Genomic DNA, 14678 nt, shown 5'->3' on the forward strand with positions numbered 1-14678 from the left:
CCTTGTCGAAATATTTTGTGTCCTGTGCAGAGCAGATGGTGTTGATTTCGGTATAACCTGACCTTAAACTGGGTCATACTATTTAGTCTAAAAAAGTTCCTTCTCAGCGCTTTGTACACGCACATTTCGGTCTTGAAAACAAAATTTGCTTTGACATAACACACACACACACACACTCTTTACTTTCTTCATCAGTCACGGCCACCGTAAATTTGGTTCAACTTGTTTGTGAGATTTTGTTATGGGGAAAAATAGAACCTTTAACTATATAACATATTCAGTCCCGAACACACACCCAAATCTGACCTTGTTTACGCCATTGCTCACGGAAAAGTACCAGAGAGTATGTTTAGTCTATAAATGAAAAGGAGGAGGTCTTTTTAACTATAAGAAGCTATTGTACACGTAGAAGAGTACATTTGACGCTCTGAAATCCCACGTTGTTTAAGTGATGATTAGAGGCAGTTATTTGTCCAGAGATTCTCTGATTGATTAAAAATCATTTTTGCAAAGGTGTATTTTTCTTACATTAAATCTATCTTCATTTTTGGAACACGCAAAGAGGACAAAATTCCATTATTCCTCTTCAAATGGTGAACCCGACGTAAAACGACGGTTTGTGGCGGTGCGTTCACAGACGAATGGAACTCTCGTCTACATTAATCAAGGTAAGTGGACACTTTATCCACGTTTTAGGAGTTCTGTCTGTCTGAGAACGCTGCGGCTGATAAATTCGTCTTGCAAAATTATATTGAGGATGGAATTTGTGTAAGAGAAATAGTGATACATTTTGAAGTGGTTTGGTTGGACGCAAAGTCCCAGATTTCGGATTTTACCACGGTGTTTGAAGTACACGTACGTGGTGACGTAGGCATTGTATACGAAAATGCCGTCACGTTCGGAAAAGCGCTAATATGAAATAAAGATGAAATGGAATATGAAATAAAGATGAAATGGAGCTGCGCTGAATTGAAAATAGGCATAAAACTAAATGTCGAGAGATTCTTGGATGGAATTAGGGAAAGATACTAGATTGAAGCAGCGGAGAGATCGCCCGCTGGTAGTAAAATCGAAAATAAAAAAGTTCCTTGAATAATATGGAAAATAGGCATAAAACTAAATGTCGGGAGATTCTTGGATTGGAATTAGGAAGATTATGATTGACACAAAGCTAGATCGCCCGCTGTGTAGATGTCGATAATAGATCCTTGAATAATGAATTGTATTATCAGCGCAGAAGAGGATTCTGCACAATTGAATCAAATAATTGTGAACAGACAGGCTGAAATGGACGTACAATTTTAATTGACAAAGATGATACGCTATTAAAATGCCGATAGACTGCCTCTTTTAATTAAAATTTCTAAATATTAATACGATTTAACTATAATATAATATAATATAATATAATATAATATAATATAATATAATATAATATAATATAATATAATATAATATAATATAATAAGCTAATAACATACGGTAGTCAATAAATAAGAAGAGAAATGTACGCTTTATTCGAGCGCGTAATATAATTGTTTGACCCGAATAAGCTCCCGTTAAACTACGGGATGACGCTAGGAAAGGTTGAAAGCGCATGCGCATTTGCGATCGGAGAAATGCCCAGTAGACATATCCGGGGTTTGAAAAACTGATAAAATGGATATACGATTGCGGTGGAATAAATCTTATGGCGCCGTTATAAGCTACGGTAAATTAATTTTATTGATGGGGAACGTTAAAACTTGCATCGCCAGGCGTTCGACGTAAAACAAACGAGATAGAACCGGTAATTTCTTCGAGTGAAACGGGAGCGAGACATAATCGTGGATTGTGTATTTTTGGATAAAATGATGATGAATAATGCTAGAATACTAGCTTTAGGTATTTTGGTGAAGTTATAACCATTTAAATAACTTTAAATAATGACTTAAAATGTTGGGGCTATGGTACGCTTTTATTCTGAAGGACTAAATTATTTGACCTGATATTAATTCCGCTAGACGGAACTAAAGATTCCGGATTAAATATTACCGTTTAAATAATGACTTAAAATCTATTTAATACTGAACGACGGGACTTGATTATATTGTGGAAAAGGTTAGTTTATTCTAATAAGATATGGCATTTGTTCGATGGTTTTGGGGGCGGCAGTTTAACTTTGAATCTGCGTACACGGCGACCGCCCGTTAATAATGTTATGAGTGTATGTAATTTTTATATAGAGGAATATCCCGGACGTAACTTTAAGAAAAGTGTATTAAATGATGATTAATGCTGTAATATTGACTTTCGATTGTTTTATACAAACAGCTCGTATGATTTTGAATTTACGTAATAAAATAAATGAAACCGTTTAATAACGCTGAACGGGATAAATTGATTTGGACGATATATTACTAATAAAAATTTCTAACGCTAAAACCGCAAGCGTCTGCGTTAAATAATTGAACGACATTACATAAATTGTTGCCATAACTGATTTTATAAGCCCCTTTTATAAATTTCTTAAGCACTAATGTTGAATACTTAATCTGGCTTCACGAGTGCAAATACGTCATATTTAAAATTATGTTTGATATAAAACGAACGAATATTAATACACAAATAACATAGAGAGGTATAGTTTTAAGATATTGTAAAAATTTCAATGCATATATGATGCTTATTGAACATAAATAACTTTGACTGATTGTAGTTGCTATGACTCTGGCTGACCGCCAGATGTCACCCTTTTTCCAAAAATTTAAAATAGTAACAGCCTTGGAACATTTACAAATAGGCAATTACAATTTTTTTTAAATAAAAGACACGTTGTTAAATGCGTCATTGTTGCGTTTGTATGTGCGTTAATTAAATCTGCTTTTAAAGTTTAATGAGAAAATATATAAATTTTTTGGGGATTGTTTTTAGATTAAATAGTTTAGTCTCTACTCTTATTCTAATAATAATAATAATTAATTAAAAACGAATAATTTGAATAGCAACTAATGTGGAATATTTTGTTATAAGATGATTGTTTTTCCCTTATGATTTTTCTCGTACGCGAGAACATTATTTAATCTTGAAATATCTTTTCAGAAGCGGCTATCACCCATTAGAAGGAGTGGAGACGACAAATTCCTTATCTCCCGTCCTGGGGATTAAGTAATGTGTTAATTATAATTTAAAAAGGAGTTTTTTCCCATGTTTATAAATAGAAAAATAATTTTAATCTCTCCTGAATATATTTAACCTTTGAATTCGACATTTGAAGTCTCATTCCAGAATTGCAGTACATACCCTGGAAGATGGGACCGCTCCATGAGGAAGCTATCTGGAAGAATCACATTTTTGACATAATTTGAGGTGCTATGTAATTAAAAAATCATTCCTGCTTTGATGTTTGACAAAGGCTGACTTTACGGGCTGCGGCCTCCATTGAGAAAACTTTAATTTAAAACTACACACTTATTAATTGACTATATTTGTAAATTGTTAGAGTATATCTGTCCTATCTCATCCTAAGTATTATTTATGAAGGTATGCAAAACATATTAAATTAAATATTGTAAACCATAACAAATATTGACATATAATTAGCAATTATTTAAAATTGTAAACTTTCATTGTTTTAATTATTTTTATTTTTTTATTTTATTATATTTTTTATTATTTTTTATTTTTTAAATGAAATTTTTTTTTCTCCCCTTCTCAAAATTTTTTGAAAATTTTTTTTTAAATAAAGGAAGTTTTTGTTTTTAATATTTACTGACATGCTGTTGGAATTTATTGCTATATTAATATAAACTTAAGTTAATAATCTGACTCCAATTTGTGACCTTACCAAACTATCACCCATCCAACAATAGCATGCTCGTTCTGCAATAGAAAGGTATCAGGAAGCCGACATTTTCACACACGAGTGGATTTATTCCTAACACTCAAATCTAATACATCACAGCTGGGGTCCCGGGTCCTTGCCAATACAATTCTATACGCCTCTGTCTCAAGCAGCAGACGTAGTCTCATCCGAGTTGCCCCAGTGAATAGTTATACTACACAATATGCAAATCACACAAGACAAAGACATCCTAACATAATTCTATTGGCTATGTGTTACTGCAGTTTTAACTTTAGCTCTCTATGATTGGACGTCCTTTCTTCGCCAAGTTGTTTTCGGGCTGCTTCTGGCTGGAATCTCCCCCAGACTTCTGGCCTTCGGTCTTATCTCGTCCTTGAAGCTGGCTCCTGTTTACTCTGAAGCACTGCATTCTTGTACATCCTTACTCAAACCCTTATTTCCTTTATTCCCATCTTTATATATTCCCTCATTTCCCCTCATGACCTCAGACTACTGAGGTCATCACTCACATACCTTATTTTATTATTAAAGACGAGCTAAAAAACACTAGCCATTAAGCTAAAAATCTATTAAACACGAGCTAAAAAAACACTAAACAATCAAAAATGAATAAACATCAATAAAGATTTCACTCTTATAAAAAATCTATAAAAAACTTCACTTCTAATAAAAAATTACTACAAAACTTTCACTTCTAATAAAAATCTATAAAAAACTTTAACTTCTAATAAAAAATTAATACAAAACTTTCACTTCTAATAAAAAAATAATATAAAACTTGCACTCTCTCTCATGGCCGCAGGTCCCTGAGACCACCTTCACATACTTACATCCCGGACTCCCGGAGGGCGATAGCTGTTTCCTGGGGGTCCATCTGGGGGATCATCATATACTGACCACCCGGCGGTATTGGCCCCAACGTGCGTTCAATTGTCTGAACAGTCAATGATCTGATACATGGAATACAACAACAGCCGCATAACACCATAATAGCGGAAAACATCGCGATAGACATCAATACTGATGCAATCAAGCTTTTATATTTGCCAAAGACGTTTAACCAGTCAGAGTACCAACTGGTGTCCACGCCTGAATGCTCTTTCATTTTATTACTTAGCGTGCGCAGACCCTCCAATGCCTTAGTAAGGCGACCATCAGGAGATGTATTGTTGGGGATCAGAGTACAACACTGCTCCCCAAAAATACCACACACTCCTCCTCTTTCAGCTAACACCATATCTAAGCTCATTCTATTTTGGAATGCCATAAGGGACGTGGCTGCTAATTGCTCGTGCACTGCCTGAAATGCCGAGGTGGTAAAGTTTGCCAATCGTTGGACATTGTAGTGGACATAATTTATTCGGTCCACATTTTTGTTTACTGTAATGAACAGGAAAATGCTCTCAAATCCTGCTGCAACTTGATCCGCCAATTTATATTCATCAGGGACCCCTCTCGGAACTCCAATTGCATCGATATACGTGGGGTCTCCTGCACTTAACCATTCTTGCATGTCCCTTTTCTTTCTCCCAAGGACGGGGATTTTTCCCCACTGTCTAACGCCTTCCCAATTTATTCTGGCCATGTCTAATGCTGTCACACTAATTGGCATGATCAGCGTTACTAGGGCGCACTTACCTGAGGCATTGGGGGGAAGCCTATCGTACAACACTCTCTCTCCACACCACAGCCAAACATCAGCACGAGCGAGAGGTATTCCTGCTGGCAAAGACACATTTTCATTACACCATGCCTCCTGGATGTTTCCAATCCCAGGGCCACTCCCATGTAACTTTCACCCAAGTGTTCACCTGTGTCGGTTGTTTACACTTCAGATTTAACAGTAGTTGTTGTGTCTGTGTCAGCGTCTTACCACCATCTTGCTCTGCTTCATACCATACCGTTCCATTACAGGAATGATACACCATCACTCGTTCTCCTTTCGTTCCATCACTTCTATCATCCCGCACCATATGTTCAAACGCTAACATAGTCCACACAAAGCACAAGCCTGCAAACAAAATAGTCAATAAAGTTAAACATTTGCATCGTCGTCGATTTTGTTCAGACACTTCCGAGTCCGATTTTGATCCAATTCTCGCCATTGTCACATTCCCTCTCTTGACCTGCCCGTCCGGGCAGTCAATCTTTAAGCTCACCATTGGCAGGCACAAAGTCTGGGGCCGGGCGCAACTGTGAGTAATGGTACCACTTTTGTCCTTTAGTTTCAATTCTCATAATCGCTTGCACCTCATTTGGGAGGCCGTTCAGCATCGCCGTCCTGAACATCATCTCAGCTTCAGGGTAGCTGCCTGGGTGTTTACCTGTGGTCTCAATCCACAGCTCCAATGCCTGAGCATAATGTTGCTCTTTGTCGTACATCAAATTTCTGTATTTTTAACGCTGGTTTCTTATTATAGCAGTGTAAATCATTTAAAAACAACATCATCTTAACTCAGAACTATTCATGTCCGGCCGGGCCATGAACAGTCTGAGAAGAGATTTATACTTATACCTTAAATAAACACTGCAGTTCATTTTTAACAACTTGTCTCATGAAAAAATGTCACCCAGGTGTGTCAATGTTCCTTCCACACCTAAATGGCATATTCCATGGGCTCTAGAAATTATACTTTTCAATTGTTTCTGAGATGGAACATACTTACCGTATTTCTGCTATAAGGGTCGTCTTTTGTCATCTTTGTAGAACTTATTTTTCCAACTCCCATCCTCTTCATTCGCTGCCTGTAAATTCCTCACACCAAACTTCATTCTCACATCAGACTTCCTTTTCAACCATACACAGACAGACCAGTCATTCTCACATCAGACTTCCTTTTCAACCATACACAGACAGACCAGTCATTCCCCCATCTGATAAAGATCAATTTTGATCATTTCAGACCTGAATGTGAAAACTGCAGCCGCTTCCAAATTGCTGCTTCAAAGAGGAAAAACAGACACCTTGTGTCCTGTAGATTAAAAAACAACCAAATTGTGACAATTTGGCCAACACCAGAACTATAAAAAGATCTCCAGCTGAGCTAGCCAGGAGCCATAAAAACAAAAGCCTTTGAGGCAAGAGTTTGTAATGTAAATTTGAATCCTGTAGATTAGAAAAACAACCAATTTAAGCAGATGTAAATTAAGATACTGCAGCGGAGGACTTTTAGGGTCAGGAAGAGATGAGAAAAAGATTTAAAATAACCCCATTAATCTATTGCAGGTCACGAATCTTCCAAATATCTGCCATCTCAACTAATAAAAGAAATGAGTTATAATCAGAAAAACAAAACAAAATCCCTACTTTACACCAACCAAAAAGTATTCTTAAAATGCTAACTAACCTCACCTCTTCTACAGAGTAGTGGGGGCTTTGTAAAAACACAGCAGGGAACTTTGCCTTTGTGCATTCCCCGTGGAATCCAAAGATCAGTGCTGTTGAGCTTAATCAAAATTAAAAATTTAACCAGCAAATTCGCCGTAAGTGTTCCATATCTGAGTGAGTCCACTCTGAGAAGCCAAAATTATAAAAGAGAAATGGGAAAAAATAGAAGGCCAAATTCAACAAGCATCAAACAACGGAAAATATAGTATTTAAAGATTAGACTAAATTTTATACTACCCTAATTCACATAAGCTGTTCTCAATTTCCGAAACTGCGTTGCTATAGATCACATTTCCTTTCTGACATAGTACAGAGTGCAAATGTCTACAAACAGAATACAACATACGACCTCAGGCACCAAACTCAGATGATTCCAGAACTTTGAGTCCACAACTGTAGTTCATATTCCTTCCTGTCCTTGTCGATAGCAGTTTATGCAGGGCAAAGTTCAAAGCGGGCACTGGGCTTTGTGTACTGGAGTTCTCAGGAAAAGTTCGTCATGGCAGAATCGATGATTATCCTGTCTGCTCAAAAAGTTGCTGGACATTCTGCTCAAACAATGCATAAGAGTCATTGAACAGTCACAGGACGAGCGGATTTACAGTGTACCATCCTTTTTGCAGTCCGTGTGGTCACTTCCCCCCCGAAAGTGACCATTGTTCAGTTCGCCTTCCACTCTGAACATCAAGCATAGCAGGAGAATGCTGTTCATTCCATTTCCAGCACTTTTCGGTTGAGTCACCCAAGTGAAACACCTTTCAGTCAAAGATTGAACCTGCCTGAAACATTTATACACTCGGAACAGACAGAGGGAGATGAGATCATAGCAAGAGAACACTGCTTGTTGTCATTCAATTTCCAAGAAAAAATAAAATAAAAAATTCCCCCAAAATATTTTGTTTTCCAAACCCCTAATTTATTCATTTTGTGGTTTTATTTGAATTTGATCACTACACTATAGCAAGTAGTAGTACTATATTTACGCATATGTCTACCATAGACATCTTCATTACGTGTTACCTCAAATTTAAGAAAATGTGACAGCTGTCAGTCACCCTGGCCACTTGGATGGAAGTCCTTTCCAGACTTCTAGAATGGGACTCAGATAAAGACAAAGGTTAAATCATTTTCACACCTACGAATAAGTTATCAGAGATGCAGGGGAAATATAAAAATCAAAAATGAAAAGTCTATTTCAATTAAAATTTGGTTTTATTACTTATTCAACTATATTACACAGATCTGATTTTAAAAATAATATGATAGTGGCCTGTAGTTAACACCTAGACCTCTATGTCCTTCCGCATAACAGGAACAATTTGATTTAGCCTTAGACGACCCCTGCTATTCACACACACAACAGACTACAAGTCTCCCAAATGGAGACAATGGGAGAGAGGACTAAACTTATCACACCCCCTGTCCTTTTTTATTTAGTTTAATTTAATTTTAACAGACAACAGTACAAATCACCACCTTCTTAAAACAGCAGCTCACGGCCCCCATCCTTTCAAAATATGCAGATTTCCTGTTTACCATTCTTTTTCACCTTTTTTTTTTTTCCTCTTTCTTTTCCTCTCTTATCGCTGCCAGCGCAGTCACAATAGTCGCCAATTGGTGAATGCCCCGTCTATCATTCTCTACATCTTCAACTTCTTTTCCGAGTTTATGACGCTTTCGCCATCCAACTCGGCTCTGTTCCTCCTCCATATCTTGAATATTTGCCAACATTCTGCTCTCCTTTTCCTGTAACTGCCACGCTAACTTCGACATATCCCATGTTCCAGGTTCTCCGCGAAACAATTCATCCTTCTTTAATTTCCGAAACAACTTCTGACACCGTTCTCTTTCCTTCTTAATTCTCTTACTTTCTATTCCACTAATCAACTGTGATTCCATCCTACCGTAATGACCATTAATCTCCGACCAGACTTCAGGGGACCCGAGACCCTCATCACACTTTCTCTTCTCTGCCATCCTTAAATCCACTCGCACGTGTCCTAATCACTTCTCTTGCAGTTTAATTTTAGTTTTTACATTCACACCGCTTCCACACTGATACGTAAATCCCAGATTTTAAACCGTATCGATACGTAAATCCCAGATTTTACACCGTATCTAACCACGAATAGTTGCGACCTATTCTAGTAGGTAAATCCCAGATTTTATACCCTACTAATGTCCACACTTTTTACACTTTTACACTTTTACGCCGTTCCGCTCCTCCTTTCTCTTATAATTTAGCGTTGCCAATGTGCAGAATTTGAAAAGGAATCTGCTTACCTTATTTGACTGTGGATCCAAGAGAAAAGACGGTCGGAGGTATGGCTTCTTTATCAGGTCGTCACCTGGTGTGGACTTGGATCCCAGATCCTCGAGTCCCAGACTCTTGTGGTTTTCTCGAAGTCCCAGACTTCTTTTTTACCTCTCTTGCATCACGTCGGGGTCACCATAATTGTTGGAATTTATTGCTATATTAATATAAACTTAAGTTAATAATCTGACTCCAATTTGTGACCTTACCAAACTATCACCCATCCAACAATAGCATGCTCGTTCTGCAATAGAAAGGTATCAGGAAGCCGGCATTTTCACACACGAGTGGATTTATTCCTAACACTCAAATCTAATACATCACAGCTGGGGTCCCGGGTCCTTGCCAATACAATTCTATACGCCTCTGTCTCAAGCAGCAGACGTAGTCTCATCCGAGTTGCCCCAGTGAATAGTTATACTACACAATATGCAAATCACACAAGACAAAGACATCCTAACATAATTCTATTGGCTATGTGTTACTGCAGTTTTAACTTTAGCTCTCTATGATTGGACGTCCTTTCTTCGCCAAGTTGTTTTCGGGCTGCTTCTGGCTGGAATCTCCCCCAGACTTCTGGCCTTCGGTCTTATCTCGTCCTTGAAGCTGGCTCCTGTTTACTCTGAAGCACTGCATTCTTGTACATCCTTACTCAAACCCTTATTTCCTTTATTCCCATCTTTATATATTCCCTCAATGTTATAACCTAAATACTGTTGGGGCAGATTTTAATGTTTTCAGTCGAGTGAGGGTCATTGGTCGGGGTCATTATTTCAAAACAAAGTCAACGAGCGGGACACAGATCTCTTCAAAACAAAACCCCCACTAACAAAGACCACCACCAGAGGGGCGTGATGCAGCCATCATCACAAAATATACCTGACTCCACCCACTCGGCCTACCACAACCTGATGGAGAGCAGAGGTTCCTGGCGCCACCTGATGCCACAATGACTGTGCCGTCATATACAAATGTGATAAAAGAAAACTGCTCCACTACCCAATGCACACAATGACTGCACCCTGAACTCACATGCAAAAGTCTTAAATGAAAAACTGCTCCAATGCTTCCTTAATGCATTCCTGCGTCCCGAACTGTCCTGTCCCTTGGGTTAGTGATACCAGACCATATGATGTGATACTGACTGTTTACACTGCTCTATTTTTGACAGATATAAGGTGATAACATTTACAGTAAAACATTTCATAAAAATAACGAACTGATTGACAACACTATATACACACAGATTTATTACATTTTAAAAACGTTTGATGTCTATTTTGATTTGATCTGATTTGTTTATCTCTGTCTATTTTAAAACAGTCAGCTTTTTGGACAAACATCAACAATCAATGTTGATGTTTCAACAAGGGACTAGCAAGCTTAATGGTAACATTAAAACTAAGGGCAACTTTATGTATTAATAATATTTGATGGATTGGCTGAAAACTGAAATTCTTTGCAAAATTCATTGGCATAAGCTACAATATTTTTATAGTACAAAAGATAATACAGGTAAATTTCGTGTGTTTTCAGAAATTGAAAACAGCTAATGTGAATAAAGATAAGATAAAATTTATTTCAATCTTAATTGTTATATTTTACGCTTACTGAATTTAGTCTTCTAATATTTTCCCAAATTCTCTTTTGAAATTTAAATAGTTGCTTGGGACGCATTGTCGAATTTACTGGTTAAATGTAAAAATTTCCCCTCTTTTTAAACAGAAACGCAAGCAAAATTTATTTACTGCAAAACTTTATATATTAGTCTGAAAAATTCTCTAAGCGATTTATTCAGATGGGGGAATTATTGGTCGGTCTGGGTATATCGTTGCGAAGGACACAAACAGTCCATGTTAAATTAAATAAATATAAAATTAAAAGTTAGTCTTAATGTGATAATTATACATAGTCCGTGAGAATGAATTTTACAGGAGGAGAATTGGGGATTTCCTTGACCATAGAGAAGGAGTAAGTTTTGGCAGAGACGGCAAAAATAAGATGAATATGTTCCATTTCTATTTCTATTTTTCCCTGGGGCCCTGGGGTTATATGTTATTTTTTGATTTTATTTGTTGGCGAAAGTTGCATTTATTTAATGGCCGGAAGCACATCCATGCTATATCTATAACAATAAATATTATAATAAAACATTCCAATAATTATTACATTCTGTAAACAAAATTGGCCTCGTCAGATTTGAACTGGCTAAAGATTTTCATTTTTTGCATTTAAGAATGTGCTTAGGTCATTAAAGTCAGCCAAAAGCTGGATCCTAATTGAATGTCACAACAAACAGAATTTTTTCCCACAGGAGAGGCCTACAGAACTTTACTAACATTTACTAACTCCTAACTAATAACACTACCAAAATGCTCTTTCAAAAAGAAAGGATGTGAATAAATGTTTATTAGTGACTAAATGAAAATATTTTGCACCCAGATGAGGTGATGAAAAGGTCAATCTAGTCCAGTCCACGGGGCACCTGGTTCCACATCTTGCCTATCAGACCAGCCAGAGGTCCGCCTTCTGCTCAACCCCCACCTTCAGGAGCGAGCCACCAGACGTGCCAGCTGAGAGGCCATTCAACTGCTTCCAGTTTCCACCAGACGATCTAAGGATTACCCAATGGAGAGAGGAGGAATGTGTCCCTTTTCCGGGGCGTTCCACAAAGAATGAGTCACACCTTGGGCCCGGTGATCAACTTTGGCAGTTGATGTGGGTTCTAAAAAAGCTGAAGGATCCATCCATCCATCCATTCCCCAAGGACATTATAAACGGTAATTTGAGCAATTTTAATTTATTATTATTACTAGTGAAGATAAGGGGTTAAGAAAATGGTTGGCTGGATTATTGTTATTTCCTAAGTGTGTATCAAACATTAATCAGTGCCCAAGTAGCAGCTCTAGGTTTCAAAAAGCTTGGTGACACCGTTCTATAGAGTAACAGTACTCTTATCTCGGGCTCTGACTATTCTAGTACAGTATGTCATGCCGTTTTCACAATACTTTTTTTCCCCCCAATGTAGATATTCATGAAACATCCTGGGTGTTATGACAGGGGTCACCAACCTTTTTGAAACCAAGAGCACCTTCTTGAGTAGTCCTACCAGTTTGACATACACTTCAGAAACACTTTTTTCTCTAACGCTATTGTATTATAATTACTAATAATGCATTATAGTTATGAAGACACTGATCATGCTAATGATTTCTCACAATAATTAGATCACCTTGGTGTACGCATTTCCCAGAAGTGGAATGGATACATGACAACATGTATAGACATGTTGAGTACAACATGTAGAGTATAAAAAAAATAGCCTACCATACAGTATTGATCATTTAAATCAATTGAATGGTTTTACACCGCAGGTCGTGAAATAAGACATGATCATTTTCTCGTAAGCAACACAAAAGTAACATCAGCGCCGCGTATTAGAAAGCGATCCACTTTAATTTAGGTAAAACTGTCAAGCCAAAGAAGTCAAAACTTACTGCTGTTGGGACGTTTGTCTCTTCAAGCCCAGTGGAGAAAACCAACACACTTCTTTATATGTAAAGCGGCTACTGTGGGAAAAATTACCTTTTTAACTTCCTTCCTTCTTCCCTCCTTCCTTCCTTACTTCCTTCCATCCTTCTTTCCTTCCGTCCTTCCTTCCTTCCTTCTGTCCGTCCGTCCTTCCTTCCGTCCGTCCGTCCGTCTCGCCGCAGCCTCATGTCCCTTTTCCTGCCAGGCCTGCCGCCGCAGCCTCAAGTCCCTATCCTGCCAGGTCTGCCGCCGCAGCCTCAAGTCCCTATCCTGCCATGTCTGCCGCCGCAGCCTCAAGTCCCTATCGTGCCACGTCTGCCGCCGCAGCCTCAAGTCCCTATCGTGCCACGTCTGCCACGTCCGCCCCAAGTCCCCGTGCCACGTCTGCCACCGCTGCTCCCAGTCCCCGTGCCACGTCTGCCGATGTCCCAAGTCCCCGAACCACGTCTGCCGATGTCCCAAGTCCCCGAACCACGTCTGCCGATGTCCCAAGTCCCCGAACCACGTCTGCCGATGTCCCAAGTCCCCGAACCACGTCTGCCAATATCCCAAGTCCCCGAACCACGTCTGCCGCTGTCCCAAGTCCCCGAACCACATCTGCCGATGTCCCAAGTCCCCGAACCACGTCTGCCGCCGCAGCCTCAGGTCCCCGAGCCACGTCTGCCGCCGCAGCCTCAGGTCCGCGAGCCACGTCTGCCGCCTCCACGGCAGCCTCAAGCCCCCGCGCCTCGTCGGCCGCCTCCACGGCAGCCTCAAGCCCCTGCGCCTCGTCGGCCGCCTCCATGGCAGCCTCAAGCCCCCGGGCCTCGGCCGCTCTCGTGCGGGGTCTCTTCGCCTCTTCCATGGCGGCGTCAGGCCCATGGGGGTGGACAGGAAGATTACGTCCCACGGCCGTTCTGTTCCGGTGTGGCTTCCGGGGCGCCCTCCGGACCGGCGCCACCGGGCTCCCTTCGTCTGGCGTCCAGGACGCCCCCTGGATTGGCCTGATGGATGTGCCAGGTTCCTGCCTCCGTGCCCCCCTCCGCCCGCCCTGTTTTTGAACTTTTTCTTAGGGACGTCTGGAAGCCGTCCCTCGACGGAGGGGTTATGTCATGTTTAGTTTCTGTTTGCCTTGTGTGTCTTCCTTGTTATGTCATGTTTAGTTTCTGTTTACCTTGTGTGTCTTCCTTGTTCTGTCATGTTTAGTTTCTGTCTTCCTGGTCTTGTTAATTGTGATCCTGCCCTTCCTCGTGTTATCCAATCAGTACCCTCAGCCACTTATGTCTTGCCCAGGTGTGTCTTGTTGTGTCATTAGTGTTGGTGTATTTAGTCTGCTGTCTTCCCTCTGTCTGTGTCGGTTCATTGTTGTTGTGTGTTTTTCCCCACGTCATGCTGCTTGTTTGTTCCTTCCCATGTTTTGGTTCATGTTTTGTTTTATTTTGTACTTTTGAAGATCGCCTTTTTTGTTTCATAGTAATTAAATTCTTTTTTTTTGACTACACTTCTACCTTCCCGCATCTGGGTCCCCAAGCCCCCCCGTCTTGACATTTCATTACATTAATGGCTAGTATTTGTAATTAGTGATGGGTAAATGAAGCTTTTGTGAAGCACTGAACCACTTG

At 39.5% G+C, this 14678-nt stretch overlaps 1 protein-coding gene and 1 long non-coding RNA gene across 8 annotated transcripts; one reads left to right on the forward strand and one right to left on the reverse strand.

The window, feature by feature from the left end:
• Positions 1-1597: 1597 nt before the first annotated feature.
• LOC144060249 (uncharacterized) lies at positions 1598-14557 on the forward strand. 7 transcript variants are annotated; one of them, XM_077579602.1, is made up of 5 exons: positions 1599-1711; positions 3082-3147; positions 3257-3348; positions 11989-12326; positions 13260-14557. In XM_077579602.1, exons 4-5 carry the CDS (start codon positions 12263-12265, stop codon positions 14174-14176), a joined length of 981 nt encoding a protein of 326 aa, XP_077435728.1. In that variant the 5' UTR covers positions 1599-1711; positions 3082-3147; positions 3257-3348; positions 11989-12262; the 3' UTR covers positions 14177-14557. The 7 variants fall into 7 exon arrangements, 5 of the variants coding, with proteins under 5 accessions (XP_077435730.1, XP_077435725.1, XP_077435728.1 ...); XM_077579604.1 differs by having other exon boundaries at positions 1598-3348; positions 13260-13722; positions 13756-14557; XM_077579599.1 differs by having other exon boundaries at positions 1598-2100; positions 3082-3348.
• LOC144060251 (uncharacterized) lies at positions 3892-8487 on the reverse strand. Its single transcript, XR_013295888.1, has 2 exons — positions 6511-8487; positions 3892-5855 (listed from the first exon to the last, which is right to left on the reverse strand). It is a non-coding gene; the product is annotated as an uncharacterized LOC144060251 (long non-coding RNA).
• Positions 14558-14678: the final 121 nt, after the last annotated feature.

This window comes from Vanacampus margaritifer, chromosome 11 (genome assembly GCF_051991255.1).
Source record: "Vanacampus margaritifer isolate UIUO_Vmar chromosome 11, RoL_Vmar_1.0, whole genome shotgun sequence".
Taxonomy (NCBI): Eukaryota; Metazoa; Chordata; class Actinopteri; order Syngnathiformes; family Syngnathidae; genus Vanacampus; species Vanacampus margaritifer.